Source organism: Amblyomma americanum, chromosome 1 (genome assembly GCF_052857255.1).
Source record: "Amblyomma americanum isolate KBUSLIRL-KWMA chromosome 1, ASM5285725v1, whole genome shotgun sequence".
NCBI lineage: Eukaryota > Metazoa > Arthropoda > Arachnida > Ixodida > Ixodidae > Amblyomma > Amblyomma americanum.
This window is the reverse complement of record NC_135497.1, coordinates 326,186,601-326,202,166: the sequence shown is the minus strand read 5'-3', so window position 1 is coordinate 326,202,166 and position 15,566 is coordinate 326,186,601. Positions and strand designations below refer to the sequence as shown.

The window sequence follows — 15,566 nt, the reverse complement described above, 5'->3', positions numbered from 1 at the left end:
TAGTGATGGCTCGAAGCTGCGGCAGCGCGCACTGCCATAAGAATTCCGTAGTCCTGTCTGCCGTCTGAGGTCCACCGCCGCCATTCAAGTGCACCATGAGCTGAAGGTGTGCCGCTGTGTGCTCTCAGGAAGAGCCATTCTCTGTAGAGGCAAAATCACTCGTGAAATCATTGAAGCTCATGAAATCCATAAATTCAAAGATGAATGCGTAAGCGTTGCCTCAATAGCTCTGTCTGATAAAGTACTACGTTTCCTTGATGAGAATAGAAAAACGTGCGCAGCTGGTCTTGTGCCACTGTAGACCTGTGCTCAGGAATTGTCATTTTCGTCAATCTGTTTTGTGTATCTGTCTTTTCATTTGAGATTGGTTGCCACTGTACTTAAGTAGTGAAAATCACCTCAATAAACCTGTTGTAAGTTCAGCGCCGTGTCTGTGCACTTGTCACGTCCTTTGTCCCCTGCGCTGCTGAAAAAACCGCTGACGAGCGAAGGCACGGAGGGGACACAAGGACATGTTCCTGGAAAATTTTAAAAGTTTTCGAGCAGCCAGCTACGCAGAAGTACGACCCTTTACGTCACTGAAGACTTACATTTAAATATATTCGCGACTAATCAATACTCCACACTATGTAATATCAAAACACAAGCTTATCACAACAGCGCGCTGAAACGGACAGGGAGAGCAGCAGACACGACCCGCTCACGCTCCGCGGCCTGGCCAACAGGCGGCGCAGCCAATACAATGAGCATGGGCTATAGTTTTCATGCGTCTGTGTCAAAGTAGGTGCTATGTAAAATGCGTTTGATCTTTCATCATAGATCCCAGCATGGTGACAATCTTCCTTGTTGAACATGTCTGCTGTACACCTAAGGGACTTGACTAAGAAGCAAACAAGTGGAGTTTTTTTTCACGTAATGCAATGAGAAACAATCTTTATTTGCTACAGTTCTGGCAAGATAGAGACTTGGGACATACTGTGAATAAAACATGTGCACTTGTCAGCAAAATGCTTGGTGTTAGTGCATGGACAGCGTTTAATGGAAAGAAGGAGAGGCAAGAGTAAGCAGGTGGAAGTGGTCGACACCCAGCACAGAATGGCCAGGAAGTGGAGATTAGCGGCGTAGCACCCTGTATGACAACTTCCCAAAGCTGGCATTGAGGTCATGGATGCACAACTTTTCCCAGCACTATGTTAGATGGTAACTGCATGGCATATGCTTTAAAGGGGTCCAGACACAAAGTTTTTCGGCGTCAGTTTATTTGCCTTCAAAGAGGCCTACGGGCCTAGCAATCATGAAAATAAGAGCAAAACACCAGTGCACAGTGTGAATAATTAATTACAAGCCATTTTGTACACAAAGCCTTTGGTCTCAGTTAGCGCCAGCGCTGAAATGAACAACACCTGAGTTCAGCGACGTCACAATAATTAAAGCAAGTGCACAATGACATCACTCGATGTGGGTGGAAATAGTTTCGTTTATGGGGGTTAAACGTCCGAAAGCGACTCAGGCTATGAGGGACGTTGTAGTGAAGGGCTCCGCAAAATTTCCACCACCTGGGGTTCTTTAATGTGCACTGACGTCGAATGGTACACGGGCCTCTAGTATTTCACCTTCATCGAAATTCGACCACCGCGACCGGGATCGAACTCGCGTCTTTCAGGTCAGCAGTGAAGCGCCATAACCACTGAGCAGCGGAGGCAGCCCAATGTAGGTGGAAATGGCGAGAGGCTCATCGGACAGCATTAAAAACAGCAATAACTTATGTTCCCCTCAAAGAATGTGCCAGACACTTGCAAGATGGCAACTTCTTACGCCCATGAAAGAAATCGTACGGTAACTAACCCCTCTCTCCTCTCCCACTACCAACCCATACCACCTTCCTGCCCTGTGTGCAATGCTCAAAAGGCAAACCTGACTGATATCTTCGGGATCTGTCCGGCTTCCCCTCCACCCAGCAGGCCGGAGCCACTCCAAACATGGGAGGACTGGGAGACCTCACTACGCTCCACAGATCAGGCACGACAGAAGATCGTCGCCACCTGTGCGGCCAGCGTCATGGACCTTTTAGCCTGAACGGTTGAGTGCGGTGTGGTCGTGCGGGGACCCAGGGGTCCCGGGAGGCCCGAATTCCTCTGCACAATAAAGTCTTTCTCTCTCTCACTCTCATGCCGTTCATTGCGTTTAAAATTTTGTGCCTGCACCCCTTTAAGGACTATAGACACCAAATTTTTTCTTGCGTGTTTTCTCCTTTCAAACGATATCGTAGACATTCGTATACATGAAGCACCCTGTGGTATTTGTGTACGACCGCTAAATAGTTTACAATTGAATTTCTTCTTCACGCTGTTTCGGTTTCGTCGACCGAAGGACGACTGTGACGTCAAGTTGATGTTTTGGCCACGTGATCAACTGGAAAAACTTTAATATAATCACTAACAGGCTTGTCATTCCATGCCTTGGAAGATGCTGGATTAAATGTCATGGTGAATTAAATCTACATATCAGCGATTATATTGCAGTTTTTCTAGTAGATCACGCGAACAAACCGTCAACTTGACGTCACAGTCGTCATTCAGTCAATGAAACCGAAACAGCACGAGAGAAGAAATTCAATCAAATTATTTAGCGCTTGTAGGAAAATACCACACGGTAATTCATGTATTCTAATGTCTAACGCATCGTTTGACAGAAGAAAACATGCAATAAAATTACACTAACTGCCCACTGAAAGAGAAGACACTTTCGCAAGGCAGCAAACCTACCTAAGGTACAAGATGGTAGGTTCCAAAATTATTTACCTGGATGAGATATGTGCAACGGCAGCAAGCGCAGTGTTGGTGGAAGGACAGAACGGCGAGCGTGTGCTGCTTCTGCCAAGATCAGGACAACCATGGCCTGGAGCAGGCTGCCAGGGAAGGGCCACCGCATCATTGTGATGCACATCAGCAGTGAGAAAGGCCCATCAACGGCCGCCTGTATGTTTCCTGCAGAAAAAACGAAAAGGGTGAAGACTGCTATGAAGATACGGGTGGCAATCATTTTGAGATGTTTGCACTCATGTGCTCCAGAGGCAGACAAAAGAAACATCGTAGCAAAACACAAGCAGTTGTGCCATTCACATCTGGACGAAGCAATGCCGACAACAGTTTTACACAAAGAAGCAGTTCTGCAGTAGCTGACAGAGAGAACACTAATGGAACGCTATGATGCCAACAATGTGGCTCCCATAAATCATGAAGCTGCCCAAACTGTGCGTTGTCAAATACCATGTAGGTGTCACTGTGGCGAGGGCTGGCAACGTCAAGCTCTGGCTCCCACCTAGGCTTTAACCTATGGAGTTTCTCTGGATACAAGTTAATAATGATACCAAGAATGAGCATAAAGATTTATGGCTTCCTTTGGTTGAAGCTCTGGTCATAAACAAGAAACCAACGGTTTCAGCAGAAAAGTGGAGGAATTGTGCACACCACGCCATGAATAATGATGAAAAATTCAGAGCAAACTCTGCCAGCGGCCCTCATATTCATTAACACATACGAGTTTCACAAAACATAACTATGTAGCACATCGGCTCTGGGATGCATCACAATAGTAAACCAGCGCTAACATCTCTTGCACTGCAAATTAAGACTTTACATCACCAAGTTATCAGGCTTCCAAACTTTGGAAGTGATATGCCAGGTTTAACTTCCTGAAGGAACACATGGGCTATGAAGAACACCACAGTGGACGGCTCCAGATTAATTTATACCGTATGGGGTTCTTCAACGTGCATTGACGTCGCACAGCACACCGTTGTTTTTATGTTTTGCCACCGTCGAAATACTGCCACTGCAGCAGGATCGGGCTCAAACCCGCGACCCTGAGATCAGCAGCCGAACGAACGCCAAAGCCACTAAATCATATGGCGGGTGCTTCCAAATTTTCATCTAGCTGCTTTTTCTATGGACTGCTTTCCTGTCTCACTAAAGAATACAATACTTGCTTTAACTATTCGCTTAGTAATTCTTTAGGCATGCTGTTTTGTCTTCGCTGAGAACGAATAAACAACTGAGGCTCCTCAACCTTCACGCTGTCAGCAGGCAAAGGACACCTGCAGCTGCATTCCTTTAATACAAGCACATGCATCAGTTTTTGTGGTTATACGCAGGTTCGAGTGGAACGTCAATTCTTATACATGTCCGACATGAGTATGACGACATCCATACAGACACAAGGCAGCAACGGGAAACTGCAATACGGGCACTGCCTTTCATAAAAACAACTTACTTGTGTGGTGCATTCTTTTCAGCCATCTCCTGCTTCTCGATACAGCTAGCTCATTGTTAGAAGCATACAGTAGCAGTGAGCCACTCACAACTTGCCTCCGCGTCCCCCAGCTCTGCTTCTTGCATCGACCCTTTTTCCTTTAAAAGCGCTTACATCGAAAGGTGGGCGACCTGTCACATTTGCAAACAGCGCGCCTGTTTTGCACCTTGCTAGCCATGACGAAGCAAGTACGGATCGAAATGTTCACTGAATGTGGGGGAAGATAGAAATACAAGAAACGCATTTAACGCTCTAGCGCACAAATTCAATACGACACAAATTTTTATTTTTCTCGTCGAGCAGCCACGATCTACCACTGACGCTGATACTGTAGAAGCTTGGGCAAGTAAGTTGGTGTGACATGGTTTTTTCAGCAGCGCGGGGGACAAAGGACGGGACAAGTGCACAGACACGGCGCTGAACTTACATCCGGTTTATTGAGGTGATTTTCACTACTTAAGTACAGTGGCAACCAATCTCAAATGAAAAGACAGATACACAAAACAGATGACGAAAATGACAATTCCTGAGCACAGGTCTACAGTGGCACAAGACCAGCTGCGCACGTTTTTCTATTCTCATCAAGGAAACGTAGTTCTTTATCAGACAGAGCTAATGAGGCAACGCTTACGCATTCATCTTTGAATTTATGGATTTCATGAGCTTCAATGATTTCACGAGTGATTTTTGTTCTATTATCTGACAGCACTCGACACTGAGTGAAAACAGGATAACACGGTGGTTTTTTGTTCTTTTTTCTTTCCTCTGTGCAGTCTCTGCAATGAATGCCAAGGTGACGGGAAGCGGTGCCGCTCACGTTGTTGTTGTGTTCCCGCAGCCGGACGTTGAGGCAACGACCAGTTTGCCCCGTGTAGTGCTTGCCACATGTAAGCGGAAACCTGTACACAACATTGCTGCTACATGGTACAAAACCTTTTTGGTGTTTCTTATCGCAGCCAACTATCCTTTCATTGCTGCTGTTTACAATATGGCAGAGTTTGGAAAGCTTATCGGGCGCGGAAAAAAACAACGTTTACAACGGCACGCGCTCCCACCCTCTTCAGATTATGTGAAATGCGGTGTATATAAGGAATAACCACATACTTTCTTTTTTCTTCCTTGGGCCTTTCAGTGGAATCTCTGCGGCCTGAATTAATGATTTCTCTTAGCAGGCTCTGTGATATTGCAATCAGAAGGTCGGAAGGGTATCCTGCTGCTTGTAAGCGTACCACCTGATTTTGATAGCTGTCTTGCATCGCATGATGGCATGATTTTTCTAGGGCATTTCTTAAACGCAACTTTGCGATGCCGCGCTTTACAAGCTTAGAATGTGCAGAAGCGAAAGGCGTGAGGGGCTTCTGGCATCGTGGCTCGTAACGCCAGCACACATGGCTATTCTTGAGGAACATGGCAAGATCTAAAAAACGTAACTTTCCTTCAGAAGGCGTTTCATGCGTCAAAACAAGAGTGTCAAGACAGGTGTGAAAAATTGATAAAACTTTCGAGACCGAGGCCCCTGCGTCAGTAACTGCACATGTCATCAAAACTAAGAAATCATCTACAAACCTAAAAACACGAGCCACGCTTTCGTCGAGTTGACTATCAAGGAGCTTGTCATGGTGCGCGAGATAAATGTCGCCCAGTATCGGAGCTATGCATGAACCAATGCCGACGCCATTGCTCTGGAGGTAAACAGATTCATTCCAGGTGGAAAATGTCGAGTTAAAGCAAAAAGTAAGGAGTTCCAAGAAGTTGCTATTGCTGATGCCTGCAGAACTCTGGAAAGCTACCACACCAAAGGAATCAATGCATTCTTAAACGCTTGCCAGCAGTTTCTTTTGCGGAAGGGAATAATATAAATCTTTTATATCGATAGAGCAGGCCGAAAAGCCTTTCGCTGGGTTTTGTTGCAAGAAAGCGATTACTTGGTTAGAACTCTTCACCTGAAAAGGGTCGTCAATGGTTAAGAGGTTCAGCTTGTCTTGCAAAAAATAACGCGACAGACTTTTGCCATGTGCCATCCTCGGAGACTATTGCTCGAAGTGGGCAGTCCAGCTTGTGAGTTTTGGCTGTGAAGAATATCTTTAAGCAGGACCCCTTGCTTTTCTCTATACACTTGGCTAGGGATTCCAAATTCATTTGTGCACACATTTTCCGTGATCGGGCTTTCACTTTACTTAGAGTGACATCGCTTCTCTGCCGGAAAGTCGAACTGATAGCATTTTCTGCTTTCGATAAGTAGAGCGCTTTTGGCATCACAGCAAAACCTCCCTCTTTACCAGCCTGTAATAGGGTCAGCGAGTTGTTCTTTAAAAACGAGACGGTGAATTTGATTGGAATTCTACACCTGGTAGGTCTACACTTTGCCAAAATGTACACTCCATCTGAAACACATCGGTCCACTTCAGGAGCCACTGCTAGGCTGGAAACTTGTCTCACCATCGCAAGAAGTTCCGATGCCGATTGCCTGGGTTCCACGGCGAACTTTGGTCCTCGTCTAAGGACGCCTTGTACTTGTTCCGGCAAGGACACTTCACCATAGGTGTGGACCGGACTGTGCATCTTCTTAGTGATGGCTCGAAGCTGCGGCAGCGCGCACTGCCATAAGAATTCCGTAGTCCTGTCTGCCGTCTGAGGTCCACCGCCGCCATTCAAGTGCACCATGAGCTGAAGGTGTGCCGCTGTGTGCTCTCAGGAAGAGCCATTCTCTGTAGAGGCAAAATCACTCGTGAAATCATTGAAGCTCATGAAATCCATAAATTCAAAGATGAATGCGTAAGCGTTGCCTCAATAGCTCTGTCTGATAAAGTACTACGTTTCCTTGATGAGAATAGAAAAACGTGCGCAGCTGGTCTTGTGCCACTGTAGACCTGTGCTCAGGAATTGTCATTTTCGTCAATCTGTTTTGTGTATCTGTCTTTTCATTTGAGATTGGTTGCCACTGTACTTAAGTAGTGAAAATCACCTCAATAAACCTGTTGTAAGTTCAGCGCCGTGTCTGTGCACTTGTCACGTCCTTTGTCCCCTGCGCTGCTGAAAAAACCGCTGACGAGCGAAGGCACGGAGGGGACACAAGGACATGTTCCTGGAAAATTTTAAAAGTTTTCGAGCAGCCAGCTACGCAGAAGTACGACCCTTTACGTCACTGAAGACTTACATTTAAATATATTCGCGACTAATCAATACTCCACACTACGTAATATCAAAACACAAGCTTATCACAACAGCACGCTGAAACGGACAGGGAGAGCAGCAGACACGACCCGCTCACGCTTCGCGGCCTGGCCAACAGGCGGCGCAGCCAATGCAATGAGCATGGGCTATAGTTTTCATGCGTCTGTGTCAAAGTAGGTGCTATGTAAAATGCGTTTGATCTTTCATCATAGATCCCAGCATGGTGACAATCTTCCTTGTTGAACATGTCTGCTGTACACCTAAGGGACTTGACTAAGAAGCAAACAACTGGAGTTTTTTTTCTCGTAATGCAATGAGAAACAATCTTTAATTGCTACAGTTCTGGCAAGATAGAGACTTGGGACATACTGTGAATAAAACATGTGCATTTGTCAGCAAAATGCTTGGTGTTTGTGCATGGACAGCGTTTAATGGAAAGAAGGAGAGGCAAGAGTAAGCAGGTGGAAGTGGTCGACACCCAGCACAGAATGGCCAGGAAGTGGAGATTAGCAGCGTAGCACCCTGTATGACAACTTCCCAAAGCTGGCATTGAGGTCATGGATGCACAACTTTTCCCAGCACTATGTTAGATGGTAACTGCATGGCATATGCTTTAAAGGGGTCCAGACACAAAGTTTTTCGGTGTCAGTTTATTTGCCTTCAAAGAGGCCTACGGGCCTAGCAATCATGAAAATAAGAGCAAAACACCAGTGCACAGTGTGAATAATTAATTACAAGCCATTTTGTACACAAAGCCTTTGGTCTCAGTCAGCGCCAGCGCTGAAGTGAACAACACCTGAGTTCAGCGACGTCACAATAATTAAAGCAAGTGCACCATGACATCACTCGATGTGGGTGGAAATGGTTTGGTTTATGCGGGTTAAACGTCCGAAAGCGACTCAGGCTATGAGGGACGTTGTAGTGAAGGGCTCCGCAAAATTTCCACCACCTGGGGTTCTTTAATGTGCACTGACGTCGAATGGTACACGGGCCTCTAGTATTTCACCTCCATCGAAATTCGACCACCGCGACCGGGATTGAACTCGCGTCTTTCAGGTCAGCAGTGAAGCGCCATAACCATTGAGCCGCGGAGGCAGCCCAATGTAGGTGGAAATGGCGAGAGGCTCATCGGACAGCATTAAAAACAGCAATAACTTATGTTCCCCTCAAAGAATGTGCCAGACACTTGCAAGATGGCAACTTCTTACGCCCATGAAAGAAATCGTACGGTAACTAACCCCTCTCTCCTCTCCCACTACCGACCCATACCACCTTCCTGCCCTGTGTGCAATGCTCAAAAGGCAAACCTGACTGATATCTTCGGGATCTGTCCGGCTTCCCCTCCACCCAGCAGGCCGGAGCCACTCCAAACATGGGAGGGCTGGGAGACCTCACTACGCTCCACAGATCAGGCACGACAGAAGATCGTCGCCACCTGTGCGGCCAGCGTCATGGACCTTTTAGCCTGAACGTTTGAGTGCGGTGTGGTCGTGTGGGGACCCAGGGGTCCTGAGAGGCCCGAATTCCTCTGCACAATAAAGTCTTTCTCTCTCTCACTCTCATGCCGTTCATTGCGTTTAAAATTTTGTGTCTGCACCCCTTTAAGGACAAGAGACACCAAATTTTTTCTTGCGTGTTTTCTTCTTTCAAACGATATCAAAGACATTCGTATACATGAAGCACCCTGTGGTATTTGTGTACGACCGCTAAATAGTTTATAATTGAATTTCTTCTTCACGCTGTTTCGGTTTCATCGACCGAAGGACGACTGTGACGTCAAGTTGATGTTTTCGCCACGTGATCAACTGGAAAAACTTGTAAGGGCCAGTGCGGGTGGCGCCATCAGGGGACACACAGGGACGGCTGACAACACTGGAGGGAGAGGGAATGCGTGGTTGGCTATGGCGGGAATGTGCGTGAGGTGTGCGCGGGCAGCGCGGGAGTGATCCGAGTGGCGTGGTCGAAGTGGGCTCAAGTGTGAGCTCGGTGCGCATTGCATTAGGTGCGCAAACTACGGATGACTATTGGGGGACTCCGGCACGAGGGACTCTGTGAGCGTGTGTAATAAATCATCCCTTGACAAGTGGGGGCCCGTCCGACGGAACCAACATGGAGACCAATGCCGGAACGTCCGCATCTGATGAAAGCTCCGTCACAGTCACGGTCACAACGACCCTGGTGCAGCAACTCCTGGCCACTACGACGAAAGGTACGCTGCTCGAGCGGGAGCAACTGGCAGCGCAAGTGCGCGAGATTCTGCTCACGACATCGATCGACACCAGCAGTACGACAGCGGAGCAGGCCAATGAAGCTAGGCCTAGCGGTCGCGGGCTTTGACGATGAGGGAGGCACTTAGGCCGTTACCGAAATTCATCGGATATGAAGACAGTCAACCCCCGCAAACATTCTTGGATCGATTCGTCGAGTACTGCTATTTTGGAGGAATCCCGAACGATCGTCGCCTTCAACATATCCCTGTGGCGTTGGAAGGCTCTGCGAAACAGTGGTGGCGGTTCATCGGTGGCCACTCAGATTGGGCTTCCTTCGCCGAGGACTTCAAGGGCGAGTTCGCGGCCGTCGACTACAGGGAAAAATTGAAGGCAGAGCTGGCCGAGCGCACTCAGCACCCTGCCGAGAATCTAAAACAGTTCATACACATCATAGCAGAGTACTATGACCATATTGGAGAGCCTGTCACCGACGCGGAAAAAGTTGATCGGGTGAGGCGGCAAATGCATCCGACCTTTCAGGACCTGACGAATAACATGGAATTCGCGAACCTGCGCGACATGGCAAAGGCAGCGGGCCTCCTTATGCAGCGTGCGTGGCACCGCCTGCGTTACGTGCCACCGCCACTGCGAAGCACGCAGGCCGCGCCCGACCTCGCCTTTGTTGACGCCGGCGCTCCACATTGTCACTGCCCTGTCGCGGCGGCCTCAACCGATGCTTCGTCACGACATGACTGGTCGCTTCGGCCTGCGGCGATGCTCGCGTCCCGACACGGGGTCCGTCCTTCGGGCTCGACGCTGCGAGCTGAGGCCCCTTTGTGGGCGCCGCCAGATCCCCGTGCACAGTACCAGTCGCCGGCTTCAATGAACGAAAGTGGGCGCTCCGCACCGGGCATCGCATGGCCCATGCCTCCACCTGACGCTGTTGTCTGCCACCGGTGCGGTGGTAGAGGTCAGAGGTCATCGAGCGCGCGCATGCCCTACAGGCAAGTCACGAAGCAGACCGCGCTGCTTCCGCTGTGATCAGGTCGGTCACCTCCAAGCAAACTGTCCGGGAAACGGACGAGCGTAGCAGTGGTGCCGGCCAACGGCTACGCAACTTCCTTGCAAGTTCTAGCGACGACCGGTGGGAAAGAACCTCTGCTCGAGGTATCAATCGGCGACAGTGTATTTTACGCCCTCCTGGACACCGGCGCCAGCGTTAGGCTGATGAACGCGCGAGCCTTCGAGGCGGCGAAACGAATTGGCGCCAGCACCAGAGAAGAAAGACGGACTCTCCGGCTTGCAGAGGGATGGTCGGAGACAACACCCTTTGTACGTTGCCGCATCCGATGGCAGGGTAGCAGCCGGAAACAGCGCTTCCTCTTGTTGGAGAAGCTTTGCCACGACATAGTTCTGGGACGAGACTTCCTTGCAACAGCGGGCTTTTCTGTACATATAGGCCTCGGTGGATGGACACTCGGGATGGATCCCCAGCCATTGGTGAGGTTCAGCAAGGCACCCTCTCGCCACCACACAGCGGCTGCTGGCCTGCTCAAGACAGCTCCACACAAGTTGCACAGCAGCATCCTGTCATGGAAGACTGGGATGAGGACCTAGCTACCTCCTTGCAGCAGCTGTTTGCTCTGGAAGAGCATGGTCCACCTGAGGCCAACTGCAGCCAAGCGACGTCTGACCGCAGGGCCTCTCCAGACAGCGATCGACTGGAAGCCATCCTCAGTCAATATAAACATGTTTTCCAAAAATACCCCGGCTGCACATCTCTCATTACGCATAGAATAGATACAGGCGACCACTGTCCAGTCCATTGCAAACTGCGCCCAGTAAACGCAAAAAAGCGGGAAGTCATGGACCAATGTATACAAGAACTGCTGCAGCAAGACCTTATCGAACCATGCACCAGCTCATGGGCCAGTGCTCCAGTCCTGGTGCAGAAAAAGAATGGTGGGTACCGCCTAGCAGTTGACTACACACCATTAAATGCCAGGACAAATGTACCAAGGTACCCAATGCCTCGTACCGACTGGGTCCTTGCACAGTTGGGTCGTGCCAAATGGTTCTCGAGTCTGGACCTTGCACAAGGTTTTTTCCAAGTGCCTGTAGCACCGGAGGACGTTCAAAAGACTGCGTTCATATGCCACAAGGGCATGTTTCAGTTTAAGAGGATGCCATTTGGAGTGGCTGGACGGCCAGCAACGTTTCAGTCTTTAATGGACAAACTGCTAGAGGGAATAAAACATACCTACTGCATGGCTTTCTTGGATGATATCCTTATCTACTCCGACACATTGGCAGAACATCTGGACCACATTGCCGAGGTGTTGCGTAGGATCGACAGGGCCGGCCTCTCAGTCAACCCAGCAAAGGTTTCCTTTTGCAAACAGACTCTCAAGTTCCTTGGGCACATAATTACTCCTGGCGAGTGCAGACCGGACCCAGACAAGGCGCAAGCTGTCTCTCAGTTTCCCCCACCCCGTACTGTCAAACAACTCCAAATGTTCTTGGGCCTAGTTGGCTACTACAGGAATTTTATACCCTCATTCTCCGACAAGGCAAAACCTCCAACACTGCTGTTGAGGAAAGGTACAGACTGGTTGTGGGGGGCTGAGCAGCGAGCAGCATTTGAGCTGCTGAAGACTACACTGGCAGGCGAGGTGGCCGTCACCCTACCGGATCTGAACCGACCATTCGTCATTGAGACGGATGCTAGTGGCACAGGCATTGTGGCAGTTCTACTTCAGGACGTGGATGGCTTGCTTTGGCCAGTCTCGTTTTTTAGCAGAACCCTAACAGCAGCAGAGCAAAACTACACAGTGCAAGAATGGGAATGTCTGGCAGTCGTGTGGGCTGTGGAAAAATTCAGGCCATACATTGAGCTTACGTCTTTTGAAGTTCATTGTGATCACGCATCGCTGGCACGGATGCTCAACACTGAACACACGTTGGGTCGGGTGCGACGCTGGGTTTTGCGATTCCAAGGGCTGAGGTGCACGGTTAGGCATCGCCGAGGCCGAGCTAACATCCCAGCCGATGCTCTGAGCAGATTTCCAACTGGTCATCCAGAACCAATGCCTTCAAGCTTGGCAGAAGAATGGTTTCCGATAGAACTCGAGGAACCACAGCTCACCATTCGCTTCGCTGATGTTGCCTCGGCTGACCTTGTTGACACCTCACCCCTAACCGACTGTGCAAAACTGAAGCACGAGCAACAGAAAGACCCGTTGCTGCAGCAGCTGCTGCAGTACCTTGAGGCGGCGATCCTACCAGACGACCCCAAGTGGGCAAAAACGGTCTCCGACTTGGCCAAGGACAGCCATATAGAACCTGATGGGGTTCTGCTTTGGACACGCGGAGGCAAAGCGGTGCCGTGGCTCCCCCTCCATCTACGGGAATTGGTGCTTAAACTGAAGCACGACCATCCACTCAGTGGACACGCCGGCTTCTTCAAAACCTTAAGGCGCATCGAGAGCCGCTTCACTTGGTTGGGGGTGCGCTCCGACACGTCTCGCTATGTACGAGGGTGTCAGCAGTGCCAGGTCTTCAAGCCCCGTCGCCAGAAGCCAAAGGGACTTATGGACAGCACTTGGGCGTCCTCACCCATGCAGCACCTCAGTGTGGATCTGATAGGCCCATTGCCCAGAACTCCACGGCAACACAAGTATATCCTTGTAGTTCCGGACACATTCACTAAGTTTATCGAGCTTTTACCCCTGCGGGCACCAACTTCAAAAGCCATCGTTGAAAGGATGGTGGAAGTTTTCTGCCGGCACGGTGCACCTCTTTCCATCTCCAGTGATAACGGTAAACCATTCGTCAGCAAGATATGGAAGGGAGTGCTGCAACATTGGGGAATACAAGAGCGGCACACAGTCCCCTACAGACCTGCTGGACAGCCTGTAGAATGTCACAATGCTACAGTCAAGCAGACCATTGTCAACTACTGCTCCTCCCACTGCAATTGGGACAAGCGACTCCCTGAGGTGGCCTTTGCAATGCGGACATCAGAGAGTGTGGTCACAGGGTTTACGCCCGCATTCTTGTGCTATGGTCGGGAACTTCGCACACCTTGGGCAGATAGGCAGCAGATTAGTGCTGAAATTTCTGCATCGGCACCCCACGCACTCGCTGCAGAGCTAAACCTTTACCTGCAGGATGCATTGGCCATGGCCAGGGAACACCAAGAATCAGCGAAGGTCGAACAGGCCAGGCATTACAACAAGCATCGTGAACCAACCACCTACAAAGTTGGCGACCTCGTGCTCCGCGACAAGCACACTCTAAGTAATGCAAGTACAGGCTTCACTGCTAAATTGGCCCCTCGCCGCTCAGGGCCCTACCTAATCACTGCCCGTGTGGGTCAGAACAACTTTAAACTCAAAGACCCTGCCTCAAGAAAGTATATGGGTGTGGCCAACGCAGACCAGCTAATGCCATACCATCCACCGTGGAGGCCTGCTTGCACGAATTAAGGGGGGGAGGATGTAAGGGCCAGTGCGGGTGGCGCCATCAGGGGACACACAGGGACGGCTGACAACACTGGAGGGAGAGGGGATGCGTGGTTAGCTATGGCGGGAATGTGCGTGAGGTGTGCGCGGGAGTGATCCGAGTGGTGTGGTCGAAGTGGGCTCAAGTGTGAGCTCGGTGCGCGTTGCATTAGGTGCGCGAACTGCGGATGACTATTGGGGGACTCCGGCACGCGGGACTCTGTGAGCGTGTGTAATAAATCATCCCTTGACAAACTTTAATATAATCACTGACCGGCTTGTCATTCCATGTTTTGGAAGATGCTGGATTAAATGTCGTAGTCAATTGAATATACATATCAGCGATTATATTACAGTTTTTCTAGTAGATCCCGCGAACAAACCGTCAACTTGACGTCACAGTCGTCATTCAGTCAATGAAACCGAAACAGCACGAGAGAAGAAATTCAATCACATTATTTAGCGCTTGTAGGAAAATACCACACGGTAATTCATGTATTCTAATGTCTAACGCATCGTTTGACAGAAGAAAACATGCAATAAAATTACACTAGCTGCCCACTGAAAGAGAAGACACTTTCGCAAGGCAGCAAAGCTACCTAAGGTACAAGATGGTAGGTTCCAAAATTATTTACCTGGATGAGATATGTGCAACGGCAGCAAGAGCAGTGTTGGTGGAAGGACAGAACAGCGAGCGTGTGCTGCTTGTGCCAAGATCAGGACAACCATGGCCTGGAGCAGGCTGCCAGGGAAGGGCCACCGCATCATTGTGATGCACATCAGCAGTGAGAAAGGCCCATCAACGGCCGCCTGTATGTTTCCTGCAGAAAAAACGAAAAGGGTGAAGACTGCTATGAAGATACGGGTGGCAATCATTTTGAGATGTTTGCACTCATGTGCTCCAGAGGCAGAGAAAAGAAACATCGTAGCAAAACACAAGCAGTTGTGCCATTCACATCTGGACGAAGCAATGCCGACAACAGTTTTACACAAAGAAGCAGTTCAGCAGTAGCTGACAGAGAGAACACTAATGGAACGCTATGATGCCAACAATGTGGCTCCCATAAATCATGAAGCTGCCCAAACTGTGTGTTGTCAAATACCATGTAGGTGTCGCTGTGGCGAGGGCTGGCAACGTCAAGCTCTGGCTCCCACCTAGGCTTTAACCTATGGAGTTTCTCTGGATACAAGTTAATAATGATACCAAGAATGAGCATAAAGATTTATGGCTTCCTTTGGTTGAAGCTCTGGTCATAAACAAGACACCAACGGTTTCAGCAGAAAAGTGGAGGAATTGTGCACACCACGCCATGAATAATGATGAAAAATTCAGAGCAAACTCTGCCAGCGGCCCTCATATTCATTAACA

General features: G+C 49.4%; 1 protein-coding gene across 1 annotated transcript in view; it reads right to left on the bottom strand.

The window, feature by feature from the left end:
- The window catches only part of LOC144120686 (uncharacterized), a 396,463-nt gene extending 381,390 nt beyond the window's left edge, over nucleotides 1-15,073 (bottom strand). The window contains exons 1-2 of the mRNA XM_077653324.1: nucleotides 15,061-15,073; nucleotides 14,833-15,018 (exon numbers count right to left, since the gene is read on the bottom strand). Of these exons, the coding sequence (XP_077509450.1) occupies nucleotides 14,833-15,018; nucleotides 15,061-15,073 (199 nt within the window). The remainder of the gene's footprint in view (nucleotides 1-14,832; nucleotides 15,019-15,060) is intronic.
- Between the last annotated feature and the right edge of the window lie 493 nt (nucleotides 15,074-15,566).